The sequence below is a fragment of the Pseudorasbora parva genome, chromosome 17 (genome assembly GCF_024679245.1).
Source record: "Pseudorasbora parva isolate DD20220531a chromosome 17, ASM2467924v1, whole genome shotgun sequence".
Taxonomy (NCBI): Eukaryota; Metazoa; Chordata; class Actinopteri; order Cypriniformes; family Gobionidae; genus Pseudorasbora; species Pseudorasbora parva.
Genome location: NC_090188.1, coordinates 6245222 through 6262482, shown reverse-complemented (window position 1 = coordinate 6262482; position 17261 = coordinate 6245222). Strand labels below are relative to the sequence as shown.

Genomic DNA, 17261 nt, shown 5'->3' with positions numbered 1-17261 from the left:
TAAATCGGTTTATATTTACAACGTTTTCTGCAGCATTGAGTAATGTAGCCAATCACAAACTTATCTGTTGATTTCTTTAACACAATGGCCAATCAAACGTGTTTAAGTTACAATCCGCTCACCACTCAATACGTATATTTTGCTGCATTAGGTAAGGCAAAGTTTAGGCTATTATTATTCAAATTGGCTGCTATGGCAAATCACGCATACAGTATGCTTGGCTGTTCAAATTATAGTGGTTTGTGAACATAACCACTTTAATAACTAGAGTGTTTATGCTGGGATGTTTAGGTTGTTGATTGGCAACACATCATTTACACTATTTCAGCCTTACCCTAGAGTTGATTCACCCTCTGCCGATGCTGTGGTTTCAGGCATTTGAACCCCAATGTATGCCCACCTTATAGTTGATTACTACAGATTTAGTTTTATTATAAAAGCCTTCATCACCACTGAATAGAGGAATGTGGATCATGCCATTTGAAAAGGGTTAAGGAGAAAACCAGATAACGGAGCAAGGCTCAAAAGTTTTCAAGTTTAAAAGAGAGTTTCTGAATGGGTGTGGATCTCAGTTAGTTGTAAAGTGATAAAAAGAGAGTGTTTTCCCCTGCATTTCTTTCAGAGGCTTTTCTCCTGTCCCTGAACAGCCGCAGATTCGGCCTTATCTCCAAACTGCTGGAGCCAGAGCAGGTCTGTGTTAAAGTTCACCTTTCTAGCCTCTCTTTCAGGCGCTCACTGTGCTCGCAGGATTGTTCCGGCCGTCATCAAGAAACTTCCAAAATTCCTGCTTCCTGTTTTGAGTATGAGCACATATGGCGGTTCTGCAGCCGCATGGTGAAAAGCGGAATCCTTTTGAAGTGAAAACGATTCCTGTCATACTTTGATAATGTTCACAGATGGCGTTCGGTTATTGTTGTTGATGTTCTTGGGAAACTGTAGAGATGGAAGCAGATGTCTAATGTTAGTGAGAGGATTCCAGCGCTCAACACAGAACATAGTGGAGTAATGAAGAATGAAAGAGGCGAGGCTATGGCAACATAATAAATCACATTCCATGATGATCATTTTGAGCAGCATCACATTTATCGTTCTCAGTGAGTGCAATCCCATAATGCATTGCAAAGCAAGACAATGGTTAACTATAAAAACATTTATAATTCCATACTGAAGTGTTGACTTTAAAGAAATACAGCAGTTCAGTCTTGTATTGTGGTGTTGTGTTGTGTTGTGTTGTGTTTTACTATATTGCTAAAAGTATCGGGACACCCCTCAAAATCACTGAATTCACTACAGACCTCCAAACCCTGTGTTCCCTTCAGATTAGCTCGTGAACAGTGCCTAGAGAGCTTAATTGAATGGGTTTCCATGGATGAGCAGCTGCATCCAAGCCTTACATCTCCGAAGGCAATGCAAAGCGTCAAATGCAGTGGTGTAAAGCACACCGTCACTGAGCAGAGCAGTGGAGACGTGTTCTCTGGAGTGACCAATCACTCTTCTGTCTGGCAATCCGATGGACGAATCTGGGTTTGGTGGTTGCCAGGAGAACGGTACTTGCCTGACTGCATTGTGGCAAGTGTAAAGTTTGATGGAGGGGGGTTATGGTGTAGGATTATTTTTCAGAGGTTGGGTTTGGCCTCTTAGTTCCAGTGAAAGGAACTCTTAATGCTTCAGCATATCAAGATATTTTGGGCAATTTCATGCTTCCATCTTTGTGGGAACAGTTCGGGGATGGCTCCTTCCTGCTCCAACATGACTGCGCTCCAGTGCACAAAGCGTCGGTCCATAAAGACATGGAGGAGGGAGTTTGTGAGGAGGAACTTGACTGTCTTGCACAGAGTCTGAATTAGAGCGAAGACTGAGAGCCAGGCCTTCTCGTCCAACATCAGTGCCTGACCTCACAAATGCCCTTCAAGAAGAATGGACAAAAATTCCCATAAACACACTCCTAAACCTTGTGGAAAGCCTTCACAGAAGAGTTGAAGCTGTTATAGCTGCAAAGGGTGGGCAAACTCCATATCAAACCCTACGGATGACATTTAAGTTCATGTGCAGTAAAGACAGACATCCCAAAACGTTTGGCTATATAGTGTGTTGTGTGATAGATGTGATGTCATGTGTTGTTTTGTTGTGATATGTTGTGTCGTGTTGTTATGTTGTGTTATGTTATGTTGTGATATGTTATATTTTATGTTGTGTTCTGTTGTGATATGTTATGTTGTGTTGGAGGAGATGAATGTTAGCAGATATTAAGCAGACAGTCAACTAATACTCTAATGATAGGTAGATGACATGTAGCTGCAAAGTTACTTATAGTTAGTATAATGGACTATCGAAATAAGCAACCAAAATGCATGATGGCAAGTGCATTTATAATCCTATGAAATTAAGACAATATATACTAATGTTCACTGAGAATGCTTATGTTGTCTTTTTTAGACATGAAGCGAAATGTTAATGGAGTTTGGTTGGAGTTACAATTGAGGACGGTTCACCTGCCTAGTGTGGTCTGGACTCTCATAGGGTCGTGGTTATACCTTACTGCGCAGAAGCCCCCCTGATGGATGCTCAGGAGTACTGCACTCTGACGAGGTCTTGGCTTTGTCCTTATTATTGTTTGGCTCGTTGTCTTTGATGATGTCGTACTGGCGGCAGAAGAGCGCGATCACACCTGAAAGAGAAAAATCATGCACGTATCCACCTTATTAAGCGGAAGAGCGGCGTGGCGGTTTGTAACCTGAATGTGCAAGGCTTCCAGTGTCATCTGCTTCAGTTATTTTAGGCCATTATACTGCTCGAAAATGCAGACTAGCATTTGTTAGCATATTATTTGCACAGTACTATTTACATTGAATGTAGATTGTGACAGATGCTTTTACACCCTGTAAAAAATTACTGTAAAGAGCAATAAAAAATATTTTCTTTGCACTAAGTTTAAATGGTAGTTAAATGCTATACATTTTATACTTAGTGCAAATTGTGGCTGATGCTATTTACACCTTATTATGATTACATTTATTTAAATCATAAATGGATGCTGCCTTATTATTGGGACATTACCCCTATACCACAGATTTCAATCAGGTAATGGCGGGCGGAGTTAGTGTCAATAGCTTCTGCGAACAAGGGCAGTTGGTGTAAATAGACCCTGTTTAATGTATTATCAAGATCAAACACACTGGTTTGTAGCACAAATAGTTTACTGGTTATTTATCTATGAATTAGAAGTCTCGCACATTCACAGAAAATTGCTTGCCTCTGTTGTAAAATAAGGTGGATACATCATTGCTGCTTCTTTCTATATGCTGTTCATTTGGCCATGTGATTGTAATCCATGTAGTCTATTAACTTATGGTGTTCTGTATTGATTATGGTTGCAGTTAATATGTATTTTAAAGAGCTGGGATACACCAAACAAATCAAACTAGTAGGCATCTTGCTGAAATTGTAGAGAAATCTGCTAAAAGAAAAACACTAAAGATGCCTTTCCACGAATTCAGACATTCACATAAGATTAAAGTCTGGACTGTGATTGGTTGTCAAGTTTGCTTCCAGCTGAAAAATAGTGATTCGACATTTACTCAGTTACTCTGTGCTGTTATATTTGTGGTGTGAACTGAATTTTTATTTTTTTTGAATTATTTTTTACAATGATATATTTTTATCCAAAGAGTGAATGTGGCCATTATGCTGCTTTATTTTGCAAACTAGTAACTTTATCGTATAATTGTAATTTATTATCACAATCACAATCATAAACACACTGGTTGTAGTGCAAATACTTACATTTACATATACATTTATATTACATTTATCAGACGCTTTTATCCAAAGCGGCTTAAAACCGAGGAGTACAGGAAGCGATCTGTCATGAAGAGGCGAAGAAACGCAAAAAGTGCCTTAAATACAAAGATTTGGATATTATTCAGAGTAATAAAAGCTAAAATAGGGAGGGAAAAGAGAAAAATTGAGGAGGAAGAGTTAGTTTTTTATACTAAGACCGTTTACTGTTCTTTGTATTTCTTATAGGCACCAAGGAATCGAAAGTCTCACACATTCACAGAAAACACTTCTTGTTGCAAAATAATTAAGGTGGAGTAGTTAAGAAAAATTAACAAAGAAAATGTGTAATTTTAACTTAGCTGGTAAAAGGTTGAGTAATATTCGCTTTGTTGAAGTTTTCTTTTTTACAATATAACACTAAATTAAACCACACTTTGAAAGTGTATTCTTTACTTAGAAACCTCTAGGTAAATAATACAATGGATATTGTGTAGACACCGTATCTATATATAATAGTAGTAATGTGTCATGAATGTTTCATTTTGAATAGAGAATGAACTCAGATGTCACAAAAAGGGCAAATTACTAAATCTAACAACAAAAGCAATGATAAAGCAGTGTAAATACATCTGAAAAAACAGTGAAAAAATAACCTTGATTATTCAAACCCCAGTGCATGGTGGGATTTACTTTTTTTATTATTATTCTAGCCTGAACTAACTTTTTCATGTAGAAAATAAGTTTTTATTTTATTTTATTTTTTTAGTATTTACTTTACACCACAGAATAATTTTATCATTGTACATTTAAAATTCCAAAATTATTATAAAACATATGAAATGCTAATTTCAAAAGCAGGGCCTTGTGCAATGAAATGGATATTTTTCAGAACAATTCACTATTAGTTTGATATCATAACGTTATATAGTTCAATTGTTTTATTGATTTATAGGGCTAGTTAATATTTATTTTATTTTGTTAAATGAAGCATTGCGCTATGCAAAGGGCATTTGTATATCTGAGTTGGTTTGAGCTGAAAACATGAAATACACAGAGTGTTAATGGCAATAAAACCGAATGTTAAAACTTTAAACTAAATCAGAGGCTGTGCCCATCGTACACTATTCGTAAAACCTGTCAGCACAAACTGCCCAATATCTGCAGACTTCCTCTGATTTTCAGCAGCTATAGTCGACTCCTCAGACTGTAATATGGGTGGATAGGTTGTTTGGTGTATTCCAGTCTTTATGAACGTGGATTGAAGCAGGATTTGAGTGCTAATGTAATGGTCCAGTGCTCACCTGCCCACATGATCAGAACCACCACAATGATGATGATCTCTCCTGCTCTGAGCTGAGCGTTCAGCCCAACCTCCTCCATGGTGACTTCGTCTGTCAACAGTTTAAGGACATTATTAGTGGTATGTCAAATATTGATTATTAATAATGCCTAGGCCTAATGGTTTTAGAAATATCCCAGATGTTGTATGATAACATTTTCATTAGAAATTCATACTGAAAAATTAAATAGGCTATTAAAATCTACACTGTACTAATGCTGCATCATGTTCTGCACCTCAATTACATTTTTAGGAGTCATTATAAATCATTTTCTTTTTTTGTGACACAAAACCCTGGTACTATTATATTACACCGATCAGGCATATCATTATGACCAGGTGAAGTGAATCCACTGACTATCTCTTCATCACGGCTCCTGTTAGTGGGTGGGATACATTAGGCAGCAAGTGAATATTTTGTCCTCAAAGTTGATGTGTTAGAAGCAGAAAAAATGTGCAAGCGTAAGGATTTGAGTGAGTTTGACAAGGGCCAAATTGTGATGGCTAGACGACTGGGTCAGAGCATCTCCAAAACTGCAGCTCTTGTGGGCTGTTCCCGGTCTGCAGTGGTCAGTATCTATCAAAAGTGCTCCAAGGAAGGAACAGTGGAGAACCGGCCACAGGTTCATGGACGGCCAAGGCTCCTAAAGCTCGTGGGGAGCGAAGGCTGGCTAGTGTGGTCCAATCAAAGACGAGCTACTGTAGCTCAAATTGCTCAAGAAGTTAATGCTGGTTCTGATAGAAAGGTGTCAGAATACACAGTGCATCACAGTTTGTTGCGTAAGGGGCTGCATTGCTGCAGGCCTGTCTGGGTGTCCATGCTGACCCCTGTCCAATGCTGAAAGCACCAACAGTGAGCATCAGAACTGGACCATGAAGCAATGGAAGAAAGTGGCCTTTTTACCATCACGTAAAGTGTGTGTGTGTGTGTGTGTGTGTGTGTGTGTGTGTGTGTGTGTGTGTGTGTGTGTGTGTGTGTGTGTGTGTGTGTGTGTGTGTCACTTATCTGGGGAACACGTGGCTCTTTGAGGAAAACAACAAGTTTGAGGTGTTGACTTGGCCTCCAGATCTCAATCCAATCAAGCATCTGTGGGATGTGCTGAACAAAGAAGTCCGATCCATGGAGCCCCCACCTCGCAACTTACAGGACTGAAAGGATCTGCTGCTAACAACTTGGTGCCAGATACCACAGCACACCTTCAGGGGTCTAGTGGAGTCAATGCCTCGACAGCTCAGGGCTGTTTTGGCAGCAAAAGGGAGACCAGCACAATAGTAGAAAGGTGGTCATAATGTTATGCCTGATCTGTGTATATCAGACTACTTAAAAATCTCTCAATGTCCCTTTGCAATTTAGATAGATGAAAAACATGAGCTAATCACAGATTATTGATTTACTGGGATGAGCTGAATCCTTAATGAAACTAATGGATCTTAAAGACATGATCTTCATGTGCATTATTTATTGGTGTATCACTGATCCAAGACGTAAAAGAAGGCACAGAGCAGCTGAGGGACAGTTTGAAAATAGGAAATGCCACTCATTTAAAAATGCATACATACAATTTACATAATTGCTGAATTTATTATTATTGGAGATTTTTAGTTTAGTTCATTATTGTTATTAAATGAAGAACTAAGTGACTGATGCTGCACAATTTAAGGCTAAATCAACTGTTTCTTAAAGAAATTATGCAATTAGAACATGCATGTCTTAATGTTTTTATATATATATATATATTTCAAGATTTAAAGTAGTCAAAAAGTAGTCATTGAAAAAATATCTTTCTCTCATGATTTATTAAACTATATTTGAGCAAGATGGCTACATGGTTGTCAAGAAAAAGTAAATTGAATAATAAAGGATAAACTGATGTTATTTCAGTATTAAAGGAATAAAATAGATTCCCATATCAACAGAAAATGATCGCAAGCCTGTACTGCAGATGATTTAAAGATGGTCAAATATTAACCAGTGTAGCTGTCTGCTTGCAAATCTATGTTAGAGTAATGTTTGCTTGTAAAACTACGCTCGTATGATTCAAAACTACGCTTTTTTCCTCATCAGATGTCTCTCTCTCTCTTTATTTAGCTGTTCATTTGATGGCGTGATGATGATAAGCACACTCATGTCCACTGTATTCAGTATTTCAAACAGTGTTGTACTGGAGCGATGTGTGTTCGTGTCAGTACCTTTGCTTTTAGAGTCCTGTGTTTCTGTATCTTTCGGGGTTTTAAAATGCAGCGTTTCACTGAGGGGACTCGGCCCGCTTATACCGATTGACTGAACATGCACAATATAGTCCGTATCGGCCTCCAGGTCCCAGAGTGCACAGCTCCGCGTGGTAGTGTTCACTTCTTGGATAAAGCGCAGCATGCGGGCATCTTTTTTCTGTGATAGATAGATAGATAGATAGATAGATAGATAGATAGATAGATAGATAGATAGATAGATAGATAGATAGATAGATAGATAGACAGACAGACAGACAGACAGACAGACAGACAGACAGACAGACAGACAGACAGACAGACAGACAGATAGATAGATAGATAGATAGATAGATAGATAGATAGATAGATAGATAGATAGATAGATAGATAGATAGATAGATAGATAGATAGATAGACAGACAGACAGAAGGAAAGATAGATAGACAGACAGACAGACAGACAGACAGACAGATAGATAGATAGATAGGTAGATAGATAGATAGATAGATAGATAGATAGATAGATAGATAGATAGATAGATAGATAGATAGATAGATAGATAGATAGATAGATAGATAGATAGATAGACAGACAGACAGACAGACAGACAGACAGAAGGAAAGATAGATAGACAGACAGACAGACAGACAGACAGACAGACAGACAGACAGACAGACAGACAGACAGACAGACAGACAGACAGACAGATAGATAGATAGATAGATAGATAGATAGATAGATAGATAGATAGATAGATAGATAGATAGATAGATAGATAAACAGACAGACAGACAGACAGACAGACGGAAAGATAGACAGATAGATAGATAGATAGATAGATAGATAGATAGATAGATAGATAGATAGATAGATAGATAGATAGATAGATAGATAGATAGATAGATAGATAGATAGATAGACAGATAGACAGATAGACAGACAGACAGACAGACAGAAGGAAAGATAGACCGATAGACAGACAGAGAGATAGATAGATAGATAGATAGATAGATAGATAGATAGATAGATAGATAGATAGATAGATAGATAGATAGATAGATAGATAGATAGATAGATAGATAGATAGATAGATAGATAGATAGATAGATAGATAGAACTAGTATTTTAGCAAATGCCTTCTCTTTTGTGAGCTGCTTTCTACTAATCAGCATGAGTGGTAAATATAGAGTTCTGTGTGTGACCTTTCCGTTCTCTCTCTCTCTCTCTCTCTCTCTCTCTCTCTCTCTCTCTCTCTCTCTCTCTCTCTCTCTCTCTCTCTCTCTCTCTCGTTGTGATTATTACCTGTTGTGTGATGGCGAAGCCGATGACCGGCTCCCCGTCCGGCGTGTCCCAGGTCACCACGGCTGAGCTGCCCTTCACATCTCTGATGGACACGTTCACTGGGGCAGCCAAACTGTCTGAGAACAACAGAGAGGTTAAAGTGAGCACAGTTACAGACACACCTCCACATCTGACATCAAAGTTCACCCTTTTTACTTTTAATGCTCATTCGGTCTTATTGTGTGTGATTCATCTGACCTGCTGTGTGAAGTCCCACAGAAACAAATGACTTTATAACTAGATGAGTTCAGCTTTATTCAGGGCACACACGGTCCAAAAACACAAACAATAAAACATACCAATACAATTTGATAAACAGACTTTGATGTTGGCTTAACAACTGTAAGTTTGAAAGTTTTATCGGTTTTAAATTTGGTGAAGTGGAAAGAGAAAAACATTGCTAGCATGAACTAGCATGATTTGCTAGCATGTTTTAATAGGTTGCTAAAATTATTTTGCAAATTGTTAGCATGATTTAACATGTTGCTAACATTTTGAACAAGCTTCTAGCTTTAATTAGCATGTCGCTAGCTTGATTTAGCATTTTAATAACATGTTTTAGCATGTTGTTAGCATGAATTAACTCATTGCTAACATGATTTAACATTTAAAGGGGTACTTCAGCGCTGGGAAGATGAATCTGTATTTAAACTGGGTCATCAATGCAGCAGAAATGTGAAATTATTTTTGAATTTGGTGTCTTCTAGACTGAGAAAAGACAGAAAATGTATTTTTGTCCCATGGGGATGAAAGACTACAATTCCCAGAATGCTTCGCTGCCCTGTGAGGCCATTCCCAACACCACCAACTTCATTACTGTGACTGAGTTAGAGAAGACACTACAATTAAAAACTGAACGTGTCTGTTCAATATAATGAGTGAGTCACCGCGCGAGTGTCACAGCCCTGCCCCTGAGCACTAACTGCGTGATGAGAGCTGAGGTAATCACGACTACATTCGCGGCATACATTCACACAGGAGTTCAGTCTGGCACGCGTTTCAGTTCATGCCTTTGCAAGCTTAACTTTCATAGAAATTAATTTGAGATGTTAAAAGACTTACATTGCTCACCATAGCTCCGTTTAAATGATCCTGTCTGCAAGCTGAGCTCTCCCTGCCAGCTGAGTGTAATCTCCCATCCCCCATGCACAGATTCAAAACATGCGGAAATAGCTCCCTCTGCTGGCTGTAGTCTTTAGCCTCTGGGCAAACATTCCTCCTATGATGCAAAAATCGTCATTTTGCATCATAGGAGGAATTTTTCCAGAAATAAAATGCATAAATCTCTCGTCTCAGGGAGATATGAGGGGGGAAAGCACAATAATTTGAATATTCTCCAGGGTTTCTACTGATACAAAGCCATATGCTAATCGCTGAAGTAACCCTTTAAGTGTTAACTTGATTTGACATTTTGCTATCATGAATTGACATTGCAAGCATGTTTTAACACATTGCTTGCTTGAACTAACGTTGCTAGCATTAGTAAGCACTGTTAGCATGAATAAGCAGATTTTAGCACACAGATAACACGTTATTAATATTAATTAGCATGTTTTGCTAGCATTATGTGGCATGTTGTTAGGATGAATTAACATGTTTTATCATGTTGTTAGCATAAACCAGCATGTTACTAGCATGAACTAACATGTTGCTAGAGTGAATTACCATTTTTCGAGCATGAATTAGCATGTGGTTAGCATGAATTAACAGGTTAGCATGAATAAGCATGTTGGTAGTGTGATTTAACATGTTGCTAGCATGAATTAGCATGTTGTAAGCATGTTCTAAGCTAGATGCTAGTCTTTGCCGATGATAGATACGTAGTGGATGAAGCTCAATGTGAGTCTAAGGGAATTTTATGATTTTTAATATTAATTTGTAAGAAAACCAAGGTCGAGTCAGTTTGAAAAGAGCACCTCGAGTCAGAAGAGTCTGAAGGTCTGAGCCGAGTTTGGTGGTTAGATTTAAAGATTTAAGAGGAGATACATTCTGGCTCAGAAGAAGAAGTTTAAATAGATCAATATGTTCTCTGTCAAGCGAATATAATGCGTAAAAATGAAAGTATAGTTCTAGCTGTTTCAGTTCTTATATGAGCTGTTCTCTTCTGCTTCATGTTGACCTGTAAAAGGATGTACAGTGTGTGTGTGTGTGTGTGTGTGTGTGTGTGTGTGTGTGTGTGTGTGTGTGTGTGTGTGTGTGTGTGTGTGTGTGTGTGTGTGCTCAGTGTTGAAGTGTTCTCATGTTTGTTGAATGAATTTGTGCTTCAGAGAGCTCAGGTGCTGCTCATCTCTTTTCTACCTACTCTGTTGACACTACTTCACACACACACACACACACACACACACACACACACACACACACACACACACACACACACACACTGGATTCTTGGTCATGAAGCCGTTTGGAGGGATGAAGAGCGAGAAACGCACCACTAGTATAATTTATGGTGGCCCAGATCAAATTTGTATGCATATTAGCCCCTCTTTGCCTACATATCATGCGATTAACAAAGCTGGTTGTAGTTTATTGATACAGTGAGCAGATAATCTTGGTTTGTGCAAATGGATTGCATTCATGTTTTATGCATGGGTCTCTGAAATGATCTTCCAAGCATTGTTTTAATCCTTCTATGAACTATCAGTGAATATTTGAAGGTGACATTTTTTGTGTTGGATTTTTATTGTCCTCACTAACTGTGTTACACTGCGATTATACGTTTAACTACTGAATAATAATAATAACTACATGTGCTTACTGTAGGGTTATAGGATTGGTGTGATTTAGAGTTGATTGCATGTAATTATGCATAATTTGTAGTTATAACTACAGTAACTACATGTCACATTTGTAACAAGCACACTATAAAATAAAGCGTTACCCTATTTTTAATCAGAAATTGCTATTTAATTGAAATATTTTCTTAAATACTATATAATAAATTTTTCTTTGATTTATAAAAAAAACTGCACATAAGGTTTGTACGACTTCCTATTTAACTTGTTCGTCTTTCTTTATTGTGTGATGTTGCTGTTTGAGAATGAAAAATGTCTGCAAAGTAACAAAGTCCCTCCAGCAGGAGTTGTTCTCTATATCAGTGTCAGTGTTTCTGAACTCCCTGAAACGCCTCCATTTTAGTCTTGAGTTTTCTTCCTGGAACAAATACTGCCCAATATTCCTCATTTAAATAATTCCCACAATGCATACGGCGGGGCCTGGTTGACCAGTTGACCAATCACAACACACTTGTCAAGCTGACCAATCAGAGCACACTGCACTTTTTAGATGGCGCGTCATAGAGACAGGAAATTAACAAAAGACAAATATGGTCGCAAGTTGTTATAACCGAATGAGTTCAGTGGAACTTGTGACCATATTTGGCTAGCAATGCTTTTGGGAAACGAACCCCAGAGTGTTATTGACAGACTGGGAAGAGAGGTACTGCAACAATGTCAAATATGTAAAAAAATCTTTTAGTTTTAAACGTTCAAGCATGAAAACCTTTTCTAGTAGTATAAACAAAATCAAGACTTGGACATTTAGGCCCCTAAACGGTTGTTCCACTTTCTCTTGCACCATAGTCCTCTTCAAACTGAGAAATGACCATAGAAATGAAAGTTTATGCTGATGCTTTCTATAGCGCTCACTGCAGCCTCGCAGAGACTGGGCGCATGTATTTGTCTTTTGAACTGTGCTCTGGCACATTTAAAAGATGACACATAAAACCAAGCTTGTGTAGCTATAGAAGCATCTGTCGAGTTTGTTTCGGGTATAATAGCTTGCCTAGACGCACTGTTTGGTGTTTGCAGTAAGTAGACTTCTCTATAGGCTGTAGAAAGGCATTCTGGGAGTAATAACATTCACATGCTGTTGAATTATAAATGAAGCATCCCTCATTGATGTAGAAGATAGGCTTAAACATAAACGTACATTTAATTTGCTTTAACACTTTATTGTGATTTGTTCAGATGTTGATTCAGAAATCATTACAAGGAAGATTCAGATCTGCATTTAAATCATTACAAAACATTATTTTTAGCCGTACTTCATACGGTGATGTTATATATTTTATTCGGGTGAGTTCTAGGCTGTTTAATTCAATCTCCTTACAAAATCAATTGAGACCGAAAATAAAGAATGACCCAATCTAGAAAACCGATCAAGATGATTGTACTAAATAAAGGAAAGCTTTTGAAACACTAATTCTGCTCCTCTGAGGAGTTTGACTGTAATTTTGTTCAAAGCCTCGCTATGAACTGTTAGATTGCTTTGCATTTGAGTTTATGGAGCTGTTTTACACTTAATTAATAAAGCAATTAGCCACATGCAATTAGTCATCACAGTGGCTGGACCATGTAAGGGCAGTTTTAGGAGGTATGAAACAATATTCAATAGCTCAATGCTATTTACAGTAGCCAAGCAATGTCGCAAGATGATGGGAACTCTCCGTTTTATAACGTGCAGTTTCAACAGATACTGTAAGTCTAGTTGTCATTCCAGGACTAGTGTGTGTGTGTGTATGTTTTTGTGAAATATGAGGGTACAAATGTGTATAATAGCATGGGTAGGACATAGGTATTACTTATTAGGTGACTTATGAGGACATTGGCAATGTCCCCACTTTTCAAAATGCTTATAAATCATACAGGATGAGTTTTTTTAAGAAAGTAAAAATGCAGAATGTTTCCTGTGATGGGTAGGTTTAGGGGTAGGGGCAGTGTAAGGGGATCGAAAATACGGTGTGTGTGTGCGTGCGTGCGTGCGTGCGCGTGTGTGTGTTTGTGAGGAGGAAAGGGATATTTTAAATTTATATGGAAATAAGTTTGTGCTTGGTTGCAATGGAAACAGTAGAAATGAGTAGAAATGTATTTGGAAGGAAAGAAGGAGAAAGGTACACATTAAAGGCCCATTCCCAACAATAACTATAAAGACAACGGTAAAGATATGGTTCTAGAAATTGTTCTCAGTATTAATGAATTAGCAGAGTTCACACCACAGCTATAACGATAACGGCACAGAGAATCACTTTTCTCCAGGTAATGAATGATAAAAATATAAACAGCCAATCAGAATCCATCCTGCTGTAATGAGCTTGAGCATTTAAAGCGACAGACAAGTTTAACCCCTCCTGTTCGAAGCGGGACTCGTACCCGGGTCTGCATGAGAGTCGGACGCTCTAACAAGGAGGCTAAAGGCTACAACCTCTAGTGTCAGTCACGACTCTTGAGATCAGAGGAGTGAGGTTTACTCGTAAGTAGAATTAACAAAACGATATTGCGAATATAGTTATCTTTAAAGTTATCCTTCTTGGTGTGAACTTTAATGCCAGATTCAACAAAAAACATATAAACATAATGCACATAAATAACGACTTGCATTCAGTCTGTTCCTCACACAATGCTATGATTTAATAACATATGGACCATTTTAGTGGTGATGTAGCCATGTAAGTTTATTATATGATTCGCCACACATTCTCCAATTGTGTTCCACAACAGACATATTGATATGTGCATTTTTGATGAACTATTCCTTTAAGCCGTTAACCATATCATATTATTTTTACTATGCTGACCCGATTTGCGTAACCACATACCTGTTCCTCTCTCCAACTCACTCTTCACCTTCTCGTCTTCTCTGCCACAGTTTTATTTCTGTGTAATGCGTTTCCCTGAAGTAAACTCGCACACGTTTTCTACTGAAAGCGCAGCCTCCTGTCACTGGAGCCTCTAAAAGCATCGAGGAACTGATGGTTGCAGCTGCCAGAAGCCCGTTTCCATCCTGATTCATGGCTTTTCCCTCTTTACTAGGGGTTGAGCGTGGTGCATTAAGATATAAAATTTATAGGCCATTAAGTTGATGTAGGTTGTAGTTTGGATTTATTATTTTGTTGGTTCCAGCTGCATCAGAGAAGGCTTCTTTATGGTGCAGCATTAATATGTCACGCTTATATTATGGTGCTGACAGAATCACTGAAGCAGTTCACTCACTGTCTGTCTGTCTGTCTCTTAATTGCACTTTGAAGAGATTTGCATGCCAACATCATCTGAAAATCTTTTTTTTTAAATAAATATATTGAATATTGCAAAACAATATTGGCAATTTCCAATAGCCTACACAAAAGACACAGCTGTGTTTTGCAGTGCTTTATATTTTCCCAGGCTCTCCACATCATTACACATGCCACATGTGCCCACAACTATCGTGCAATGCCCAATCGGATGCCATAATTAAAGGGATGAGCAACAGTCCCCGGAAATGCATTAGTTTTAATGGAATGAAATCTTGTAAACTTACCAGCTAAGACCCACGACGCTCCGAAACAGCTCAATAGGAGCAGCGGTGCGGGCATGAAGACCCTCCTCATCCTTCCCCCGCTGGCTGGATGTGAATGTCCTCCGTCGGTGTCGGTTGTCTGAAGCGCTGGGTTTCAGCACCGCGGACAGCTCTCAGCTCTACATCAGCGCGACGCGTTACACCGGACATATGAAGACATTAAACGAAGACATTTCTTCTGTTTGCGACGTCTTTTCATACGGCTGCCATGTAGCCAACCTGCTGCGAGCCTGAAGAGGCTAAAAAAACTGACTGAAGGAGTGTGTGGGGAGCCTGTAGCCTCCTCTCTCTCTCTCTCTCTCTCTCTCTCTCTCTCTCTCTCTCTCTCTCTCTCTCTCTCTCTCTCGCTCTCTCTCTCTCGCTCTGGCTATCACACACACACACACACACACACACCCTCGCTCTCAGATTCTTTCGCGTCATTTTATTATAGGTTCTAGGAGTCATCGGTTATTTTGATCTGGAGATGATTTTAATTTTATTGAAACTGTACTGTCATAATTACTATAATACATCAATGATATGATTGAGGCTAAGCATTTCTACTATTTCTAACAACTCATAATTTGTATTTTTGACTAAATTGACTTTACATGTCTTCAACATTAAGTAATTTAAACTTTCCTTGTAAGCACAACTCAAATACTTTGTGTAGCAGAAAGATGATTCAATGGAGTAAACGGCAATTAAATTCAATTTAAAAATAACTCAAGTGAATACACTTATAGGACATGCTCTATTTCACTGTATGTAATGAGCAGTAGCGACGAACCACAATACTGCTATAAACAGTTGCTCATTGAGCAAAGCCATTTAAATTATTTAATTATAAATTCATATGAATTAAATCCCATGCAAAGCATTCTGGGAACTAGAAATCTCCTTGCGTTAATAAGTAGGTTTTACACAATAATTTTAAGTTGTGACAAAATGTTCATTGGTCAAGCAGCAAACATCATCGAAACAACAACAGTCACGCCTGATGTAGACAACGATGTTATAAAATTACCCAAAAATAGGAAATATGAGAAAAATTGCTAGATTTATGTCGCAATATGGATAAATACGTCGTCACCATGTGAAAAGAAATGTTATTTGAAATAATATGTTGGAAATGCTTGTATATAAAGGCCTCAAGAAGTGCGATATATATGATAAAAAAATGTTTTCCTACATATCCAAATTAAGTGAGCTACTCAAATTATCCAATTTTACGCAAAAAGGTTGAGAAAAACCCACATAAATACATTGAGTTGTATAAAGCCAATTTCATGTTTTGTTTAATTATAGCGCCACCAAGTGGTGCAGCACCAACACTTTTTTTGTCCTCAGAGTGCCTCTATACATAAGCTTGTCAAATTTAGGGAAAATATCTCATTTTGAGTTATAGACATTTGTATTTAAGCATATAAAAAATAACCCACACCTGATTTTTGACATTTGGCCTTTAGTCAACCCGCTACACTGTAAAAAGAAGGCAAATTTTGAACTTTTGCAGTAGAATCGACTTGGATGTTTAAGTTATTTCAACTTAAATTATGTTAAACTGACTTTAAAAAATGAGTTACATCTTGTATAACTAATAAAAACAAGTTTAACATTGCTTAACTTATTTTGATGAGTTCAAACAATGTAAAAACATATGTTGTCATAACTTATTGAACATATATTTTTTTACAGTGTATGATTCCAATCTTCCTACAGTGGTTTCGTCTCAATTAGACTAACGGTTTAGAAGATAGTCGCGAAAGTTGTTTAAATGCTTAATCACGACGTTGAACAAACCGTAAGGCAAAACCTAGCCTATCTGATATCGTTGGACTCTGCATGGATTCGGGAATCTAATGATGTCTAAACATGTAAAGTAACAAACAAAGATTTATTTGTAAAGAATTCCGATTTTTTTATGTTACACAATGATTCATTTGAGTGTTATTTAGCTTTCTTTAGTGGGAACTGGCGGGAAATTAAGACAAAGAAACGTGACTGATGAAAACAAACTGAAAGTCCAAGAAAACAGAAACTAAGAACAAACAAAACTGAGCACTTCTGCTAGCCTAGAAATCTAGACGCTCCCTAGCGGCAGCAAATCTAATCTGCCGCGAGTGTCTTCTAGCAACTCTCAATACCCTTCTGAGCTGTAAACGGCAAACTCTGGTCGGGCCAATCACATCGTCTATAGAGTCGGTGGGCGGGGCCATAATGACGACGGCCGAGTTGCGTTTGCGTGCTTCTAGTAAACACAGAAACTGGC

General features: G+C 38.1%; 1 protein-coding gene across 3 annotated transcripts; it reads right to left on the bottom strand.

The window, feature by feature from the left end:
- Positions 1-407: 407 nt before the first annotated feature.
- fndc5a (fibronectin type III domain containing 5a) lies at positions 408-15284 on the bottom strand. 3 transcript variants are annotated; one of them, XM_067421913.1, is made up of 6 exons: positions 14969-15284; positions 8633-8748; positions 7310-7508; positions 5082-5171; positions 2493-2668; positions 408-933 (listed from the first exon to the last, which is right to left on the bottom strand). In XM_067421913.1, the coding sequence occupies exons 1-5, from the start codon at positions 15036-15038 to the stop codon at positions 2529-2531; spliced, it is 615 nt and encodes a 204-aa protein (XP_067278014.1). In that variant the 5' UTR covers positions 15039-15284; the 3' UTR covers positions 408-933; positions 2493-2528. The 3 variants fall into 3 exon arrangements, with proteins under 3 accessions (XP_067278014.1, XP_067278013.1, XP_067278011.1); XM_067421912.1 differs by having other exon boundaries at positions 2497-2668; XM_067421910.1 differs by having other exon boundaries at positions 2535-2668.
- Between the last annotated feature and the right edge of the window lie 1977 nt (positions 15285-17261).